This window comes from Hypomesus nipponensis, chromosome 22 (genome assembly GCF_054491055.1).
Source record: "Hypomesus nipponensis isolate SF chromosome 22, ASM5449105v1, whole genome shotgun sequence".
Classification (NCBI taxonomy): domain Eukaryota; kingdom Metazoa; phylum Chordata; class Actinopteri; order Osmeriformes; family Osmeridae; genus Hypomesus; species Hypomesus nipponensis.
In genome coordinates, this window is record NC_140382.1 from 19,937,456 (window position 1) to 19,958,636 (window position 21,181).

Below are 21,181 nucleotides of genomic sequence, written 5' to 3' on the forward strand. Positions count from 1 at the left end.
CGGTCCTACCAATGATCAGGATGGGTGTGTCGGGGGGGCAGAGGGACTGTTCCACCAAGCTGGAGGGGCGGGGTGGGAGCAGGAGGGGCGGTACCGGGGGAGGGTGGAGGGAAACCCCTAAACCACTTGTCAGTATTCAGGAAGGGAAGAAGAAAACTTTGAACCAATCATGAATTTAGTTTTTGTGTGAAGATCGGGATCAGGGCTTTCAAGTTTCACGCAGTTATACAGCGTTAAATGCTACCTACCAGGCAATTACAAACATTGAGAGCCCTTTTCATGTAATGTTGCACTGCGGAAATGTTTGCTCAACACTAACGTACGTCGAATGTCTGTCACATTAAACACGTTGGCTTTCTAAACTGTTCAAAATATGAGACGTCTTATGGAATTATAAAAAAAAATGTATTCTCACATTTAACTTATGATAAAACTTGAGAGATCCGATCTGGATACACTTTTGAGGACATTTTCAGAAGATTCACATGAAATGAAGCACTAATTGTGAGGATAGTGACGTGACTTTTGGGTAAATAGCCACACTATAGAAATGAATCATAAATGCAATTTTAACTGGGCATGGGTAATGGTTTCTGGTTAGCTGATTGTTTGAAATCCCGTGCTTAAATAAATTACAAAACAAAAAATTGTAATACATGTGTGTTTTGTGTCGTCTAACTAAACATGTCTGTGGTAATTTCGTTATTACACACTTTTCTCTGCATCTGGTAGCGCGGCAGGAAATGGATGTTGTTTGCAAGCAGAAGTGACGTTTTAGACCTGCAGTAATTCAGTTTTAACCAATAAGCGCAATCTTTCAGTTTGAATTTACAGGCGGTTGAAGTTCACAAGCTGACAGGTTTGTTTACCTCCTTTTCCTATCGGTAGCTACTACATATCTATGTTCTGTAATTATGTAAATTGTGAGCAAGTTCTGACATTCTGGTAATATTCTAAGAATACAAAAACTAGTATCTATAAAAATATTAAGTTAGGTAAGCAATCGTTAGCTAGACTTGTTAAGCTGTCTCTTAACAAGAGGACAATGAGCGTGGTACTGTACATGCTCGTAGAGCTAGTTCATTTAGTCTAGTTACATTTTCTGACTACCCAGCTTTATTGCTTGATCTTCACTCGTAATTGTATAATTTACATGCATAGATTAGGTCAACCCTGTTCCCTAAGAGCAAGACTTGAACTACTTTATTTTAGGTTTTCATCAAACTTAATCCAGCGCACATGATCTGAGTAGACGCTACGTGACCGTAACTGTAATTAAAGTAGTCTAGCTGTTTAACATAATTTGTTTAAACAGAGGTTGGTGTGTGAACGCAACAGTAGGGTAGATCTCCACGAGCCGCATTAAAGAGCCAATAGCCAACATCATTAACAGTTGCTAGCCACCCACAGAAAAGCTAACGATATACGTTTGTTTTATTTGCGTCTTGGTTAAAGATTCAAAGCTTGCCTGCAACGAGACGAAAAGAGATCGACTCCTACGTTTTCAGCAATGGTAAAACTCTTAACATCACTATAAAACAGTTTCGTGCACCATCCTCAACTTGCTTTACGTGAACTGGTTGCTCTTCCTGCTACTAGTCGTCTAGGCGTGGGGAACGAACGCCGTTGAGAAATGTGGAGAATGAGATGCACCTGCAAACCACAGCTTCAAGGCTCAGATCAGTGCCCAAGTCCAGTAGCCATGTCCAATATACTTTAATGGTAAGCTAATTTAATGACATTTTGCTAAACTTTGTGAAAAGCTGTGTGTGTTCTCTCTCAATGCACTTTGGTTGTTTTGTTGCACTGTAGTTTGGATGATTGTTTTGTTAATGTGCACTGTGCCTAAAATGTGCTTATGGTGGGGTGTGGATAATGATTGTTCCTTGACTGACAACCTAGTACATTTACAACGATGCACTTCTGATCCTTGATCTTCTGATATTCTTTCAGTATGTAGTATAGGTCGCTTTCAATAAAGGCTAATAAAGATGATAATATTTGGTTTTACCCCCTCCTCTTCCTCCCAACAGAAGGATGGGGCAGCAGCTCGTTGCCTAGCAGCCCCGCTCTCCCCCGGCACTTCAAGTGAGCTCACGTGCACACATTCTCCAGAAGTCGCTGAGAAGGCATCTACCATGGAGGACAACCATGACAACCATGTCAGTTATCAGTGTGGACCAGGAGACGTCACTTTCAAATCCTTTGTTTGTGTCGGAGGAGAAGTTCTGGTCTCAGAATCTTCCGTGTTGCCAGAAGGATCCATGTTCCTTGATCAGTCTGTTCTGAGTCGGCTTCTCCCCGACAGTGAGGGGGAGAACACGTTCTCCTTGGAAAGCAGCGTCACCTGGTCATGTGACCACCATGTGGACCACCCCTACTGCAGCGCGGGATGTGATGTCGCCACATCCAGGGCCGGTCGTCTGTCCGCCTGCGAGCTTTCAGGTGCTGTTGGGAGCACAGATGTTCCCCTCGCCACTGACGAGTCTGGACGTGCCAACGACTCCTTTTCTGGACTGGGAGATATTACGTACAGATCCCTCCTGTGTGCCGGTGGGGAGGTGGAAGTTTGTGAAGGCACCGGCCTGGATGCTGAGACGATCTGTGTACCTGGGGACCGGTCAGAGGGGCTCATCTGCCCCCCGTACCACCACAGTGTTCATCCTCCTGGCTTAGTGGAGGACTGTGACCTCAAGCCCAGCAGTGGCCATACTGAGCACCCTTACTGTAACACAGAACAAGACATGGCCGCCTTGAGCACTGAGCCTCCCTCCTGCAGGGAGGACTCTGTTAACTGTCCTGAGGACGATGCTTTGGGACCTAGCGAGAGTAGTGAGAAGGCTCCCAGTGCACTAAGTGACGTCACCTTCAAATCATTTAGTTGCTGTGGAGGAGAGGTTGAATTGTCTGACTCCATCAGAATGGGGGAGGACACCATCCCTTTACCCAACGATCAGTCTTCAAATGGCCAATCGCAATGCGACATCAGTATAAACCCAAGCATCTTATTGGATGATGAGACTCTCAGTCACGCAGATCACCCATACTGCCATTCGAGCCGTGATGGTGTTGTGTCCTATATTGGCCACCCTCATATGATGGAGCCCTCTGTGGGAAACATCTCTTTGAAATCAGCAAAAGATCTTGAAGCTGTTTCCTGTCAGCTCTTCCCAGAATGCACCACACAGGAAGAAGTCATTTGTCAGCTCATCCCAGACTGTGGTGACGTCCCTGCGTCCACATACAGCAGCACCGCACACGCTGATGATGATGATGATGATGAAGCCCATGACCCAGATGGAGACTTGCAAAGTGAAGTTGCCTCAGGAACGACCGCGGCCCGAGACAGCGCCCTGGGTTCCAGCGGAACGGGTTCTCCGTGCCTGGTACCGGGGGCAGCTCCTCTCCCAGAGACCCTGCTGGACGTGGTGAGGGAACTCCCAGGGTTCTGCTCCGTAGGCGACGCTCTGCCCCTCTCTCTCCTCAGCCCCGTGCTCAGGGCCACCCCCGTCAACCGGAGGAAGTGTGACAGGCGCTCTGTTCGGGCCCTCGCTCGAGCCATAGCAGAGGAGTCCGTTGCGGAGGTGGAGAAGATCCTCGTGGGCATCACCTCAGTAAGCTGTGTGGTCCCTGGTAACGCTGACAGCCTGTGGAACAGCATCGCCTTGGAGAGCCCAGGACTCCATCCCCAGTTCAACTCCACTGCTCTGGGGGCCAGGTCTTCCTGCAAGCCCCTGCAAGCACCTCCGACCAGGGGGAAGGTGCTGCAGGATCACCCGGAGAACGTTCTGGAGATGGAAGTTCTGCAGGATCATGTAGCCCCTCAGGATCAGAACACAGACACACTGGAGAAGACTGTGGATGACGAGCAGGAAGCCGAAGAGAAGAATCCTTCTGCTGCAGAGCCTCCTACCCAGGAGAAGAAAGAGCTGGATCTTCCTCCAGTGGAGACGAGGACAGATGGAGGGAGAACCTGCGCTCCTCCTCGGATGGACCAGCTGCCCCTGGGCTACTCCCTGGCTCCTGGGCTCCCCCTCCAGCAGCAGCTTAAGCAGATGGCCCACCTCCTCATCCTTGCGTCCAACAGGGTGGGTGGGGCCACCCCCTCGGCTCCGCCTCCCTTGGGGGCCAGGCTGGAGGAGCGCAGTGTGGGCACCAGCCCCCCCAGACAGGAAGAGCGCAGCTCCAACACCTCGGGGGTGTATGAGAGGAAGAGGGAGGTGCTGGTGTCAGACGCCTGCACTGCCACTGATTCACTGCTCTGGAAGTGAGTTGTGTGCGTGTGTGTGTGTGTGTGCGTGCGTGCGTGTGTGACGGTGTGATCTTTCTCCAAGATGCTAAATTCCCTTCATTTGAAATGTTTTTCATCTTGGTCATTCAAGTCTATACACAAGTATTTACTCTCCCTCTACCATCTCTTTCTTTTTCCCACGTCCTCCACTTTTCTCCGTCCTCCACCATCTCTTTCTTTTTCCCACGTCCTCCACTTCTCTCCCTCCTCTACCATCTCTTTCTTTTTCCCACGTCCTCCACTTCTCTCCCTCCTCTACCATCTCTCTTTTTCTCCCTCCTCTACCATCTCTCTCTTTCTCCCTCCTGCTCCATCTTTCTCCCTCCTCGCTGTCTCTCCGCTCCCTCCTCCTCCAGCCTGGCCCCAGGCAGCCTGTCTGACCTCTCCAGAGCAGAGCTGGAGCAGCGACTGTCCTCCAGCCTGATCATGGTGGAAGCCCTGGCCCAGCAGCTGTCTGCATCCAGGGCGCCCGCCTCCCTCCCCGGGGCTCTCGGCCCCTCCAGGCTGAGGGACAAGCTGGTCCAGACAGACCACACCGAGCTCAGCCAGGTGAGGGGCTGGTAAGGGGGTCGAGCCCGTGCTGGAGGTTGACATTTTGAAAGCTCCTGGATTGTTAAAATCACACACGTATTCATTTCTGAATCTTCTCTGGCTCTGCTGAAACAACCTTTGATGTTCATGCCTCACTGTGTGTGTGTGTGTGTGTGTGTGTAGACTGTAACGTACAGGGAGCTGTATGTTGCTTCCCTGGAGAGGATCAGGGATCTGGAGCAGGACCAGGCTGATCTACAGACACTGAAGCTCAGCCTGGTCAACACCAGGACCTGCATGGTGAGGACACACACCACAACACCAGGACCTGCATGGTGAGGACACACACACCCCAGTACCATCAGTCACAGTGTGTGTGTGTGTGTGTGTGTGTGTGTGTGTCTCCAGGCCAGCCTGAGTTCTCACAGTGAGGCAGCTCTGTCCAGCCTGAAGCAGATGCTGGATGAGGTCAGATCAGACCACCACAGCCTCCTCTCACAGGTAGGACCTGTGTGTGTGTGTGTGTGTGTGTGTGTGTGTGTGTGTGTGTGTGTGTGTGTGTGTGTGTGTGTGTGTGTGTGTGTGTGTGTGTGTGTGTGTGTGTGTGTGTGTGTGTGTGTGTGTGTGTGTGTGTGTGTGGGTGTCCTGTACCAGGGTGTGCGCGTGTACTCATGTGTGTCCTGTCCCAGCATGCTCAGGTGCGGAGCCTGTTTGAGCGCTGTAATGGCAGCCAGTCCCGGATGCTGCAGAAGACCAGAGACTGTCTGCAGCAGAGAGAGGAGATGAGAGCCCAGAGGGACCAGGCTCTCTGGCAGCAGCAGGCGGTACACATACAGCCCTTCTACCACTCCTTCACCTGCTCTCCAAAGCTCCACAGAGGAGAGGGGGGATTTGAACATGTCTTCTCGATCTACAGTCAGATACTCTAACCACGGAGCTTTAACTGTCCTGTATCCCATCTCTGTGTTATTGGTTATCCCTCCAACCTAATCTGGAAATGTTGGGGTGTAGTGTGTGTGCAGGCCTTCAGTGTGGGTCTCTCTCTCTCTGTGTGCAGGCCTTCAGTGTGGTCTCTCTCTCTCTGTGTGCAGGCCTTCAGTTTGGGTCTCTCTCTCTCTCTCTCTCTGTGCAGGCCTTCAGTGTGGTCTCTCTCTCTCTGTGTGCAGGCCTTCAGTGTGGGTCTCTCTCTCTCTCTGTGTGCAGGCCTTCAGTGTGGGTCTCTCTCTCTCTCTGTGTGCAGGCCTTCAGTGTGGGTCTCTCTCTCTCTCTGTGTGCAGGCCTTCAGTGTGGGTCTCTCTCTCTCTCTGTGTGCAGGCCTTCAGTGTGGTCTCTCTCTCTCTCTCTCTCTCTCTCTGTGCAGGCCTTCAGTGTGGTGTCTCTCTCTCTGTGTGTGCAGGCCTTCAGTGTGGGTCTCTCTCTCTCTCTCTCTGTGTGCAGGCCTTCAGTGTGGGTCTCTCTCTGTGTGCAGGCCTTCAGTGTGCGTCTCTCTCTGTGTGCAGGCCTTCAGTGTGCGTCTCTCTCTCTGTGTGCAGGCCTTCAGTGTGGTCTCTCTCTCTCTCTGTGTGCAGGCCTTCAGTGTGGTCTCTCTCTCTCTCTCTGTGTGCAGGCCTTCAGTGTGGTGTCTTTCTCTGTGTGTGCAGGCCTTCAGTGTGGGTCTCTCTCTCTCTGTGTGCAGGCCTTCAGTGTGGTCTCTCTCTCTCTGTGTGCAGGCCTTCAGTGTGGTGTCTTTCTCTGTGTGTGCAGGCCTTCAGTGTGGTCTCTCTCTCTCTGTGTGCAGGCCTTCAGTGTGGTCTCTCTCTCTCTGTGTGCAGGCCTTCAGTGTGGTCTCTCTCTCTCTGTGTGCAGGCCTTCAGTGTGGTGGAGCAACTGAAGGTGTCGAGTTCTGACAGGATCTCAGAGCTGGAGAACAACCTCAGCTCTATCCAGGACCTCAGAGATGCTCTGACCAGGACCTACCCTCAACAGGTACACACACACACACGCACACACACACACACCCTCAACAGGTACACACACACACCCTCAACAGGTACATACACACACCTACCCTCAACAGGTACACACACACCTACACACACACACACACACACACACACACACACACACACACGCAGGTACACACACACCTACCCTCAACAGGTACACCCTTTTTAATCACAGGCATATTGGCTAAAGATATGAATATAATGAATACACTCTGCTTCTCCTGAGAGCATTCCTAAAGTGTGTGTGTTACACTCCCCATGCAGGTTGTACTGAACAAGGCTTGTGTTGAGTCCTTCAGCTCAGCATCTGAACTCTTAAGAGGAACTATGAGTGACCAAGCCAGCCTGCACCAGCAGGTACACCTCTTCTGTAGAATGGGATCAGGAATCAAATATCTGACTGAAGTTTAATTTGTTGTATTTTTGTTTAAATACTGTAAAGCATGAAATTCATTTGATATAATCAAATCCATAGTGATATCATAGAGCTAACTATCTGTGTGACGTTGTGCTCCAGTCAGCTGGTGGGTGTGTTAACATTGAGGCTGTTCTCTCCAGCTCCAGTCAACCAGGCGTCTCCTTCAGAAGTCCTTCCCTCTGCTCAGCAGCCTGAACCAGAAAACTGCTGCCGCCATCGCTGAGAGAGACCAGGCCCTGATGGAGAGAGACCAGGTCTCTAGTCTCTGCCTCTTGTCTGTCTTCTCTCTCTGTCTCACCTCATGCTCTGTCACCTGATGGCTCTCACTAGTCTGTGTGTCCCTAGTCTCTCTCACCAGTCACTGGTTCTGTTTTTCTATCTCTAGTCTTTGAGTGTCTGTAGCATCCTATGTTGGTACAGTTTGCTAGGCCCAGCACTTCCCTAACTCTCTGTCCTGATCCCTGCTCCTGTGCCCAGACCCAGGCCTCCCTCCAGCAGAGCATGTCCAGCCTGCAGGAGAGCCAACTGCAGAACACAGACCTCCAGCTGCAGGTCACCATTCTGACCTCAGGTGAGAGGCCCTCCACCCTACCCGCCACACACGGGGGATTTGAACCTGTGACCTCTTGGTGACAATATTGTGATCCTCAGCTCCTGCCAACTATCTTTCAGTGAACTTCTTAATCGTAGTGTGTAATAGTTTCCCTCTCTCCCCACTAGAGATGGGTGTGCTCCGTCAGAAGCTGGGTGAGGAGGAGGAGGAGCGAGCTGGTCTGGAGAGGAAGGTGGGGGAGCTGTCTGCCACGGTCTCCTCCAGCCTGGCCTCCTACGCCTTCCTGGAGGAAGCCCTCGCTGGGGAGTCCAGCCTGTAAGGCCCTGCTCTGTGTGTGCCCATGTGCATTCTATTGTAGAGATGTCATCTGATAGTGTGGCTCACTTGTCTGTGTTGTCTTGGGCCTGTAGGTTGCAGCAGGCCCAGCAGGATGTGAAGCTAGCTACTGAACGTGTTAATGAGTGAGTAGAACTTCTCCAATAGGGACTCAGACACACAACGTTAAGAGGACCTGTAGGACAAACACATCTCTATAAAACATGGATGTATTTGTTGTGACTTGGAGCAGTTTTCCTATTTTGTTGTTGTTTGGCTTTCTTAACTTAAACAGTTGTCGTAGCCTTGCCCTGACATGGTCATGCTCTCCCTCGTGTGTGTGTGTGTGTGTCCAGGCTGCAGGCACGGCTGCAGCACAGTGAGCAGTGTGTGTGTGAGCTGGAGAGAGCCCTGCAGCACAGTGAGGAGGAGAGCACAGAGCTGCAGGCCCGCTGCTGCAGCCAGGCCCAACAACTGCAGCAGCTGCCACAGATACACACTCAGCTTTGCAGCATGAAGGAGATGAACGAGGTACACACCGCACACACACACACACACACACACACACCAAACACATTCAGGTCTGCAGCATGAAGGAGTATCGCTAACTTCCTCTGTCTCATCCATAACGTACCTTTTGGGGGGGATATTCTGCCTTTTCAAACCAAAACATTTTTTTTTTTGCCAAAATGTTTGCCTTTGAAACCTTGCAACCTTACAACATAAGAGTATAATAAGATAAGATGTAGAGTAGAGTCCTCATCCATTCTGCCTGCTGCATGGTAGGAGATTATTTTACGTTTCTTGTCCATCATAGCCAGGAAATGAGAAAAGGCGCTCAATGACAAGACATTGTATTGATCCTGCCACCAAATACAGATGAAACTAAATTAACGAGCCTGTCTTGTAAATGTAAGAAGTAGAAAGTATAGATATTAGTAAAATATCTGAATATAAATAGTAAAGTAGTGATACCAGAAATCTACTTCCCATAGCAACTGACAATACAAACCGGTTTCTGATACAAACATGTAACTGGTCTAGTTAACGTGCGCGTGTGTAAATTGTCAAACAAGGTTTAATAATAACTCTGCTGCTTGACAACCAGCGGTTTTGGCAACGTTAGCGCCTCCCCACTAACACTCATCCAGAATTTGTCCAATTGTTCTAACATCCTCCCAATCCTGCTGTGGGTCATGGGACGAAGGGTGAGGGTCCTGAATGTGGAGTCCTGCTGGAGGGACGAAGGGTGAGGGTCCTGAATGTGGAGTCCTGCTGGAGGGACGAAGGGTGAGGGTCCTGAATGTGGAGTCCTGCTGGAGGGACGAAGGGTGAGGGTCCTGAATGTGGAGTCCTGCTGGAGGGACGAAGGGTGAGGGTCCTGAATGTGGAGTCCTGCTGGAGGGACGAAGGGTGAGGGTCCTGAATGTGGAGTCCTGCTGGAGGGACGAAGGGTGAGGGTCCTGAATGTGGAGTCCTGCTGGAGGGACGAAGGGTGAGGGTCCTGAATGTGGAGTCCTGCTGGAGGGACGAAGGGTGAGGGTCCTGAATGTGGAGTCCTGCTGGAGGGACGAAGGGTGAGGGTCCTGAATGTGGAGTCCTGCTCGAGCCGTGCTCCAACGTGCCTTTGCCAAACAGATCTCACCAGATGAAGTCTCACCAGATGAAGTCTCTTGTCTGTGGTCAGTTCCTGCAGATGGAGAGCGAGCTGGTGCGGCAGCAGATTGAGGAGAGCGAGGCCAAGCAGAGGGCCACTCTGCACGCGCTCAGAGAGAGGAACTTCCAGAGTGAGGACCTGAGGAGGGCGCTCAGCCACGCCACGTACGTTTCATCTCTTATTCTTAAAAAGGTTCTGTAGGTAGTATTCTACTGTACAGTTCTCTCCTATGTACTTGAACTGAAGTGAGGTGTGTGTGTGTGTGTGTGTGTGTGTGTGTGTGTGTGTGTGTGTGTGTGTGTGTGTGTGTGTGTGTGTGTGTGTGTGTGTGTGTGTGTGTGTGTGTGTGTGTGTGTGTGTGTGTGTGTGTGTGTGTGTGTAGTGTGGAGCAGCAGGCGTTGCGTGCAGAGCTGGAGAGAGTGAGTGAGGAGGGCAGCAGGGTCCAGGCAGAGCAGGCGGAGCAGCAGGCTCAGACTGTCACTAACATCACCATCCTACACCACACCCTCCGAGAACTGACCAATCAGCTGCAGGCTGCCCTCACCTCCCAGGTGACACACATACCTCCACACATCACCCTCCTACACCACACACACACCTCTACACATCACCCTCCTACACCACACACACACCTCCACACATCACCCTCCTACACCACACACACACACACCTCCACACATCACCCTCCTACACCACACACACACACACCTCCACACATCACCCTCCTACACCACACACACACCTCCACACATCACCCTCCTACACCACACACACACCTCCACACATCACCCTTCTACACCACACACATCTCCACACATCACCCTCCTACACCACACACACACCTCCACACATCACCCTCCTACACCACACACACACACACCTCCACACATCACCCTCCTACACCACACACACACCTCCACACATCACCCTCCTACACCACACACACACACACCTCTACACATCACCCTCCTACACCACACACACACCTCTACACATCACCCTCCTACATCACACACACACCTCCACACATCACCCTCCTACACCACACACACACACACCTCTACACATCACCCTCCTACACCACACACACACCTCTACACATCACCCTCCTACATCACACACACACCTCCACACATCACCCTCCTACACCACACACACACACACCTCCACACATCACCCTCCTACACCACACACATCTCCACACGTCACCCTCCTACACCACACACACACCTCCACACATCACCCTCCTACACCACACACACACCTCCACACATCACCCTCCTACACCACACACACACACACCTCCACACATCACCCTCCTACACCACACACACACACACCTCCACACATCACCCTCCTACACCACACACACACACACCTCTACACATCACCCTCCTACACCACACACACACACACCTCCACACATCACCCTCCTACACCACACACACACCTCCACACATCACCCTCCTACACCACACACACACACACCTCTACACATCACCCTCCTACACCACACACACACCTCTACACATCACCCTCCTACATCACACACACACCTCCACACATCACCCTCCTACACCACACACGCACACACCTCTACACATCACCCTCCTACACCACACACACACACACCTCCACACATCACCCTCCTACACCACACACACACACACCTCTACACATCACCCTCCTACACCACACACACACACACCTCCACACATCACCCTCCTACACCACACACACACACACCTCTACACATCACCCTCCTACACCACACACACACACACCTCTACACATCACCCTCCTACACCACACACACACCTCCACACATCACCCTCCTACACCACACACTCCGTCTTCCACCCTGCCCACAGAGTTATTAACCAAGGTTCTTTTCAAGTCTGCTAAACTTGATTTAAACGTGACATGGCCGTGTCTCCACAAACCGTCCCAGGAGCAGGCCCCTGTGCCCCAGGCCCCTGTGCCCCAGACCGCCCCACAGTTTGAGCAGCACCCCCCCAGCTCGTTTGTGGACAGCATCATGGTTGCCCTGGCCAGAGGGCCGGAGGAATGCCATACAGAGCCCCCTGCTGGACACAGTATGACATTACACCATCCACAGCACACATTTGGACGCTCGCTCTCTCTCTTTGCTTCCCTTCCTCTTTCTGTCTCTCTCTGATTCCCTGTCTCTGATTCCATCCCTTTGCCTGTCTCTGATTCCATCCCTCTGCCTGTCTCTGATTCCCTCCCTCTTCCTGTCTCTGATTCCATCCCTCTTCCTCTGTCTCTCTGATTCCATCCCTCTTCCTCTGCCTGTCTCTGATTCCATCCCTCTTCCTGTCTCTGATTCCATCCCTCTTCCTGTCTCTGATTCCATCCCTCTTCCTGTCTCTGATTCCATCCCTCTTCCTCTGTCTCTCTGATTCCCTCCCTCTTCCTGTCTCTGATTCCATCCCTCTTCCTCTGTCTCTCTGATTCCATCCCTCTTCCTGTCTCTGATTCCATCCCTCTTCCTGTCTCTGATTCCCTCCCTCTTCCTGTCTCTGATTCCATCCCTCTTCCTCTGTCTCTCTGATTCCATCCCTCTTCCTGTCTCTGATTCCATCCCTCTTCCTCTGTCTCTCTGATTCCATCCCTCTTCCTGTCTCTGATTCCATCCCTCTTCCTGTCTCTGATTCCATCCCTCTTCCTGTCTCTGATTCCATCCCTCTTCCTCTGTCTCTCTGATTCCATCCCTCTTCCTGTCTCTGATTCCATCCCTCTTCCTGTCTCTGATTCCATCCCTCTTCCTGTCTCTGATTCCATCCCTCTTCCTGTCTCTGATTCCCTCCCTCTTCCTGTCTCTGATTCCATCCCTCTTCCTCTGTCTCTCTGATTCCATCCCTCTTCCTGTCTCTGATTCCATCCCTCTTCCTGTCTCTGATTCCATCCCTCTTCCTGTCTATGATTCCATCCCTCTTCCTGTCTCTGATTCCATCCCTCTTCCTGTCTCTGATTCCATCCCTCTTCCTGTCTCTGATTCCCTCCCTCTTCCTGTCTCTGATTCCATCCCTCTTCCTCTGTCTCTCTGATTCCATCCCTCTTCCTGTCTCTGATTCCATCCCTCTTCCTGTCTCTGATTCCATCCCTCTTCCTGTCTCTGATTCCATCCCTCTTCCTGTCTCTGATTCCATCCCTCTTCCTGTCTCTGATTCCATCCCTCTTCCTGTCTCTGATTCCATCCCTCTTCCTGTCTCTGATTCCATCCCTCTTCCTGTCTCTGATTCCATCCCTCTTCCTGTCTCTGATTCCATCCCTCTTCCTGTGTCTCTCTGATTCCATCCCTCTCTGTGTTTCTCCTCAGATGTGGGTGGGTCCCAGTCTAAGGGTCTGGGCAGTAAGAACAGCGCCTTCTCCCATGTCCCCATGAAGAGGAGCGACAGAGGGGAGGAGGGGGGGGGAGCGAGGGATGAAGAGGAGGAAGAGAGTGTGCTAGCTCTGCTGGTAGACATGGGTACCACTGTGACTGAGCTGGGCTCCACCCTGGCCCTGCTGCACCAGCACAAAGACTCACAGCACAACACCATGTAGGTACTCTGTGTGTGTGTGTACTAAGTCTGTAGTTGCTGGATGTCTGTTTTGTTTTTGCTGTATTCATGTACATCCATTAGACAGTCAGGTGATCCATGTCGTGTTTGTGGAAGAGGGGCAGCTGCCTTCACAGACTGTTGTTGTTTCAGCGGTGCCCTGCAGGGGGAGCTGCAGGCCCAGGCTTTCAAACACACAGAGGAAGTGTCTGAGCTGAGAGAGCAGCTGAGCAGACTGACCAGCCAGGAGGAGAAGTGGGCTGCAGCGCTGCAGGACAGAGCCCAGGAGGAGAAGACCACCATGCAGCTTCTAACTGACCTGGACGAGGTCAGGGAGCTGCTTCAGAGCCACAGGACTGAGAACACCGGGCTAAGCAAGGAAGTGTTGGAGCTTCGCCGCTCTCTCCACCAATCAGAGGTGGAGGCCCAGGCCATGAGGGAGGAACTGAGCAAGGCGGGCAGCCAATCAGCATCCTCCATGAATGCTATGGATGACAAGATCCGTCTTCTGAAAGAGGTTTGTTCGTGGCATCGATCCCTATATGCAGAAATATGTATACACATAAATGAAGCATTAATATGGTGAGATAATAAGATGTTTTTCATTTGATCTGTAGACTGTTTCATGTAACGCGAGAAAAAAAAGATTGAGATCTCTGAAGTGACATCACACTTTGCCACTAACTCAGCTGTGGACTGTGGAAGCACATGGCTAACTGGTGTTCACTAGCTGCTACTACACCAGGCTGGTGTTCACTAGCTGCTACTAGACCAGGCTGGTGTTCACTAGCTGCTACTAGACCAGGCTGGTGTTCACTAGCTGCTACTAGACCAGGCTGGTGTTCACTAGCTGCTACTAGACCAGGCTGGTGTTCACTAGCTGCTACTAGACCAGGCTGGTGTTCACTAGCTGCTACTAGACCAGGCTGGTGTTCACTAGCTGCTACTACACCAGGCTGGTGTTCACTAGCTGCTACTACACCAGGCTGGTGTTCACTAGCTGCTACTAGACCAGGCTGGTGTTCACTAGCTGCTACTAGACCAGGCTGGTGTTCACTAGCTGCTACTAGACCAGGCTGGTGTTCACTAGCTGCTACTAGACCAGGCTGGTGTTCACTAGCTGCTACTACACCAGGCTGGTGTTCACTAGCTGCTACTAGACCAGGCTGGTGTTCACTAGCTGCTACTAGACCAGGCTGGTGTTCACTAGCTGCTACTAGACCAGGCTGGTGTTCACTAGCTGCTACTACACCAGGCTGGTGTTCACTAGCTGCTACTAGACCAGGCTGGTGTTCACTAGCTGCTACTAGACCAGGCTGGTGTTCACTAGCTGCTACTAGACCAGGCTGGTGTTCACTAGCTGCTACTAGACCAGGCTGGTGTTCACTAGCTGCTACTAGACCAGGCTGGTGTTCACTAGCTGCTACTAGACCAGGCTGGTGTTCACTAGCTGCTACTAGACCAGGCTGGTGTTCACTAGCTGCTACTAGACCAGGCTGGTGTTCACTAGCTGCTACTAGACCAGGCTGGTGTTCACTAGCTGCTACTAGACCAGGCTGGTGTTCACTAGCTGCTACTAGACCAGGCTGGTGTTCACTAGCTGCTACTAGACCAGGCTGGTGTTCACTAGCTGCTACTAGACCAGGCTGGTGTTCACTAGCTGCTACTAGACCAGGCTGGTGTTCACTAGCTGCTACTAGACCAGGCTGGTGTTCACTAGCTGCTACTAGACCAGGCTGGTGTTCACTAGCTGCTACTAGACCAGGCTGGTGTTCACTAGCTGCTACTAGACCAGGCTGGTGTTCACTAGCTGCTACTAGACCAGGCTGGTGTTCACTAGCTGCTACTAGACCAGGCTGGTGTTCACTAGCTGCTACTAGACCAGGCTGGTTTTCACTAGCTGCTACTAGACCAGGCTGGTGTTCACTAGCTGCTACTAGACCAGGCTGGTGTTCACTAGCTGCTACTAGACCAGGCTGGTGTTCACTAGCTGCTACTAGACCAGGCTGGTGTTCACTAGCTGCTACTAGACCAGGCTGGTGTTCACTAGCTGCTACTAGACCAGGCTGGTGTTCACTAGCTGCTACTAGACCAGGCTGGTGTTCACTAGCTGCTACTAGACCAGGCTGGTGTTCACTAGCTGCTACTAGACCAGGCTGGTGTTCACTAGCTGCTACTACACCAGGCTGGTGTTCACTAGCTGCTACTAGACCAGGCTGAGAGAGGACCTCAGCATGTGTGTCATTCACAGGTGGAGAGACTAAGGATGAGTCTGGTGGAGGTGGAGGAGGGGCGCTCCAGGCTGCTGGATAGAGCCAAGAGACACGTGAGTTTGTATATTTGTATTTAATAACAATAGTGTTTCCTCCAGGATTTGTTTTTTTAGCCATGGGGGCAGGCCTATCCTCCCCCCCCCCCCTCCCCTCCCCCAGCCGAAACAAAGTTCTAACCCTATATTTCGGAGCAGGTTAATTTAATAGTCTAAAAGCTAATGTGATATCGCACATATTTTCGTCCCATTTCCCCTAAAGCAATAAGGTTAAGCTACTTAGACACTTTACACTCAAAGTACGTTCTCAATGACATAAATGCTGCCAATTAATAATTGACATAACAACTTATTGTAAATGGTCAGTAGCCTAGCCTATTGATTAAGGTAGGCCACTCTGAAGCATGTACACTGTCTGCTGCATTTGATCTTGATAGGCTAAGCATTCTGTAGCAAATAATAACAATATACCCACTATTTATTATTTAAAACTACTTCAGCATAATAATGCACCTAAATACAAACGTGAGCAAGGGCAGCAATCGCTATTGAATCAACAGACGTGCAATTTAGCTAGCAGTGGAAGAATACAAACAATGAAAATAACCAGTTAACTTAATTTTGATTTGCAAGAACTATAGACTAATACAATAACAGGCTTAAATGAACTGACAACATAAGTTATACGACTAATTCTCAAGGACGCACACTCTAACAATCACTGCTGATAGACGGCCTTTTGTACAGCCCTGTTTCTGACACAGTGGGAGGCAGCCACAGCTAAGGCCCCGTCCACTCTAGCCGGGGAAATACAAATACGCGTATACGAATTAAAAACGATCTCCGTCCACACTAGCGCTTTCAAATCGTTTTCTAAATGTTTGCCGTCCACACTAACAGGATACATGACAATCATTATCATGGTTACGCCACTTCTGTCCCTCCCGCCACGTTGCTCTGTTTACATGCACGCGATCAGCTGAGACTTTGAGGTTTAAAAAAAAGAAAAGAAAACTGTCATACAAAAAAACTGTTAGACTAATTTATAAATAAGTTATAGAGACGGGGCAGCATATTTCCTTCACTTTCCATCTGGACATTATAACGTCTAGAGCGCAAGCTACCCCAGTGCCATGACAACTGAGCGTCATCGTATCTGAAAAGCTCCGGGGACCCCGTCCACACTACTACGCGTACCCGGCGTTTTCAATGTCTCCGGCTAGGGAAGCGTATTCGAAAAGCTCCGTTTTCAGTGTCCAAATACGCCGTATTAGTGTGGACGGGAGGTGCAAACGCAGACATATGTATGCGTTTCTAAATTTACCCGGGCTAGTGTAGACGGGGCCTAAATCAGCAAAGAGAAAACACTGATCAAAGATTTGATTTAAAGGCGTCTTTTTCTGCTTTCAAGGACACCATACAGAGGTACATAAGACATTAAAATCAGCTAAAAATATAAAGTACAGCAACATTAAATATATATAATCTATATCCATTATGTATGAAGACATGCTTTCAAACACCAACACACTAGCGGTTCACCTGTTCTCCTAATGAAACAACCATTTCACTCTTACATGCTGGGATTTCTGTGTTCATTGAAGACTCCTAAATAGCATGAAGGCTTTGTGTTGTGTCTGCAGCAAGTGGTGCATGAGGCCAACCAGAGGAAGCTAGAGAAGGAGCTTCACCTGCTGGACCACATGATCGAGGCAGTCAGGAAGGTAAGCACTCCACCATGGACTCAACATGATGTGATGACTCAGGCTTCATGTCCACACAGGAAGGGGACATGTAGAACCTTACTGTATCTAATCTAACATGTTTTACGCTGTAGTGAATGTGTATGGATGGAGGACTGCACCTTTACTGTTATACTGCATGTTAATCTACTGATGTGATCTGTTATACTGCATGTTAATCTACTGATGTGATCTGTTATACTGCATGTTAATCTACTGATGTGATCTGTTATACTGCATGTTAATCTACTGATGTGATCTGTTATACTGCATGTTAATCTACTGATGTGATCTGTTATACTGCATGTTAATCTACTGATGTGATCTGTTATACTGCATGTTAATCTACTGATGTGATCTGTTATACTGCATGTTAATCTACTGATGTGATCTGTTATACTGCATGTTAATCTACTGATGTGATCTGTTATACTGCATGTTAATCTACTGATGTGATCTGTTATACTGCATGTTAATCTACTGATGTGATCTGTTATACTGCATGTTAATCTACTGATGTGATCTGTTATACTGCATGTTAATCTACTGATGTGATCTGTTATACTGCATGTTAATCTACTGATGTGATCTCCTGTCCTGCAGACTCTGTTCTCTGTGCCGGACGTGGTCCAGAACTGTGAGGAGCTTCGTAAACTGGTGGAATACCTTGGATGAAGACCTTGTAACACTTCAAATGAAACCTTAGTTTCTTTTATTTTATTGTTTATTGGAAATAATAAAAGCTTTTTAATACGACCAAAAGGCTGTTTTAGATTTGACAGGCCCTGTGCTGTGTGTGTTCTCCAGAAGTACAAACACCCAGTTTTGCTGCTCAGAAAGTATGATCGTCAAGATTTGATTTTGGTACAAAGAAAAAAGAAAAAGAAAAACAAGAGTAGTCATCAATCAGAAGTAGTCAGGCAGAATCAATCAGTGTTAGACATAAAAATAAACCTATCCTTGTAAGTTGCTACTCAAGCACATCTTTTTTTTTTTTAAGTAATTAAGTGTCCAAACATCCAAAATAATGACATTTTGGTCAATGGTCTTGATGAAAGAAGGCTACTCCCCCAATTGTTGGATCATAAGTGTGTCCATTCATTGCATGGCCTCAAGACACAAGATCAGTGTCAAATATTGAAATTAAATGTATTGGTTGTTGAGAGAGGTATTATGTTGCCTGAGGGGCAACACTATGCGGTAGAGGGTTCAGAGGTCAACACCATATGGTAGGATGCAATCTAGCTGTCAGTTTCAGTCAGGGCAGGCCTTGGCGTTGGGGAGGGGTAGGCAGCGCTCTGCCACAGCACGCATCTCCCCCACCTGGACACCTTTGTACGTCCCAGACACTGGGATGGTATGGACTCTCCTGTTGGTAAACTCCCTGGAGAGTCGAGCTTTGTACGGGATGTCGAACTTGTTCATCTTCCCTGCCATCTTCACCACACAGGAGTGGTTGGGAGGGACGATTACTTTCACGCTGAGAGAGTGAGAGATGGTTTCAGTGAGAGAGTTGCCGTTGGTGAGAGTTTGGGAGTTTGAGTATTCCACCCCTCCAGAGACGGAGACAAACGGTACTGTAACTTCTATGGAGGCAGAGAGAGTCAGGCTGTTGGAGATGCTTGTCTCCCAGGAACTCTGTCTCTCTGTGCTCCCCTCCAGATTCACCTCCTGTTCTATGTCTCTGCAGTTATGGTTCTCCACCTTCATCTGACGGAGCACATTGGGTTGTTGGGAAAGCATGGCCAGATCATCAATGTGGTACTCAATGTTATGAATCCTCACCTTTGATTGGCCTCTTTGCAGTGTCAGAATTTCAAAAGCTTCTTGATAGATTGAATTCCCGTGCTGGTAAAATATGTATTTTTTAGAGTTGTCTGGGAGAATGATCGCCCCAATACTAAATTGATTTTTCCCAACAAACCTGTTCATATATGAAATACTCCCTACACTTGAAGCGACCCCATTCTTGACGTCACCTTCAAAATCCTTCCACTCCAACAACTCCAGGTTTTGCTCGTTGACCATTATGTCAAACTCTGCATTTTTTTGGTCATTTCCATACATGGAGCTGAAGCAGAATGGGCCTAAGGAAGGGTTGTAATAACCACTGAACCAAATACCTTCATGCTTGGGTGCACAGATGTAGTCCTCTCGTCCTGTTCCAGGTATGTCGACCTTCACAGCCCACTGAGGCAAAGAGCCTGACCATTCCACCCATTTCAAGAACAAGTTAGCCTTGGGGTCGAGGCGAAGTACAGGTAAATGAATTGATGGGGTCTGAGGCATTTGTGTTTCTACCGTGGTCATGAATGCAATGGTGAAGTTTGTAGTGACAGTCTCGTTGGAAAGCTTCGGGTACCCATCATCGTCCTCAGCAAGGATGCTCTGCAGCAGAAAAAACACAGATGACCAAGGCTGGCGCAAGGTTTGCTTCTTCACTCACTCATACACCTCACACTCACTCACAGACACACACACACACACTCACCTTGAACCCGTTGACCAGTAAGTCAAACTCTGAGGATTTGTCCTCCTTCCCATCGCAGGTGTGAAAGCAGAACGGGCCTTTGGAGGGGCTGTAGAAGCCAGTGGTCATGTTGCAGCCAGTACGAGGAGCACAGATGAAGTTCTCTTCTCCTGTTCCATTGATGTCGACCTTCACAGCCCTCTGAGGCAGAGAGCCAGACCATTTCACCCTATTCAGGGACATGTCGCCTTTAGGGTAATCGAGGTGAGGAGGAACTGGGCTTTGACCCATCAGCAGGGGAGGCTGTGTTGCTTCTACCGTGGTCTCCACTGTCTTGGTGACAGTTTGAGTGACAGTCTCGTTGGAAAGCTTTGGGTACCCATCATCGTCCTCAGCAAGGATGCTCTGCAGCAGAAAAGCACAGATGACCAAGGCTGGCAGGTTCATGTTTTGTTTCTTCATTTCTCTCTGACAGATGTCTGTTTCTCCCCAGAGAGACAATCACTTTTATGGCATTTTAGGACATTGCCTTGTAAATGATATACTGATAAACAAATAGTCTGAGAACAGTGTTCCCTGGTTGGTTCCTGGAGTTGTTTACACTTACTGTCCTTTGAACCTCAGAAACACTACCATGGTTAAAAATGTATGATGGGAATACATTATCCTACCATTGATAGGACACATTTGATAGAATTGTTGATAGGCTATCCACCTTGTTCAACTTACTGGGCTCGGATAGCATTCTTTTTTACCAGACATTTCCTCAGAAATGTATTTGTGCACTCCACAATGTCAACATCAATAGTGTTCAGTCCACCATCTTCATAATCTTTTAGAATGTCACTGTACGTAATTACATTAGTTTTTCCAAATCCAAATTAATCTTATTACAACATTTTTGCCAACAAATAGCTTGGGTAAACAACTCTTTACACTATTTGGAAGAATTATACTTTATAATCTCTCTGAGCCAGTTATTCATTATTAACTTACACTTATCTAGACTGCTATCAAAGTTTAGATTTTTTTTCTTCTAGAAAAAGTCTTCTAAATTCAAAGATATCAAGTTAAAGGAATGAATGAAGGAATCATGTAGACTAATATTCAGTGAAATTCTGTGGCTTCATTCACACACACTCAACTCCCTCACTCCCGCATTACATCTAGTCATTTAGCAGACGCTGTTATCCATAGCAACTTACAGTAAGTACAGGGACATTCCCCCGAGGCAAGGGGGGTGAAGGACACAACGTTATTTGGCACGGCCGGGAATCGAACCAGCAACATTCTGATTACTAGCCCGATTCCCTAACCGCTCAGCCACCTGACTCCTCTCACATCACTCACTCACTCACTCACTCACTTACTTTCACATTCAGTC

General features: G+C 49.2%; 2 protein-coding genes across 4 annotated transcripts; one reads left to right on the forward strand and one right to left on the reverse strand.

Moving 5' to 3' along the window:
- The first annotated feature begins 785 nt into the window (after window positions 1–785).
- On the forward strand, window positions 786–18,089 carry spag5 (sperm associated antigen 5). 2 transcript variants are annotated; one of them, XM_084687051.1, is made up of 23 exons: window positions 786–859; window positions 1,456–1,513; window positions 1,600–1,722; window positions 2,034–4,267; window positions 4,648–4,840; window positions 5,006–5,122; window positions 5,231–5,323; window positions 5,512–5,646; window positions 6,668–6,787; window positions 7,072–7,164; window positions 7,366–7,479; window positions 7,703–7,796; window positions 7,946–8,093; window positions 8,189–8,239; window positions 8,450–8,624; window positions 9,781–9,914; window positions 10,133–10,301; window positions 11,702–11,846; window positions 13,094–13,316; window positions 13,470–13,833; window positions 15,568–15,642; window positions 17,229–17,309; window positions 17,931–18,089. In XM_084687051.1, the coding sequence occupies exons 2-23, from the start codon at window positions 1,511–1,513 to the stop codon at window positions 18,000–18,002; spliced, it is 4,956 nt and encodes a 1,651-aa protein (XP_084543177.1). In that variant the 5' UTR covers window positions 786–859; window positions 1,456–1,510; the 3' UTR covers window positions 18,003–18,089. The 2 variants fall into 2 exon arrangements, with proteins under 2 accessions (XP_084543177.1, XP_084543178.1); XM_084687052.1 differs by lacking the exon at window positions 786–859 and adding an exon at window positions 884–995.
- On the reverse strand, window positions 18,034–20,288 carry LOC146237116 (natterin-4-like). 2 transcript variants are annotated; one of them, XM_084687054.1, is made up of 3 exons: window positions 19,819–20,288; window positions 19,629–19,715; window positions 18,034–19,531 (listed from the first exon to the last, which is right to left on the reverse strand). In XM_084687054.1, the coding sequence occupies exons 1-3, from the start codon at window positions 20,257–20,259 to the stop codon at window positions 19,508–19,510; spliced, it is 552 nt and encodes a 183-aa protein (XP_084543180.1). In that variant the 5' UTR covers window positions 20,260–20,288; the 3' UTR covers window positions 18,034–19,507. The 2 variants fall into 2 exon arrangements, with proteins under 2 accessions (XP_084543180.1, XP_084543179.1); XM_084687053.1 differs by having other exon boundaries at window positions 18,034–19,715.
- Window positions 20,289–21,181: the final 893 nt, after the last annotated feature.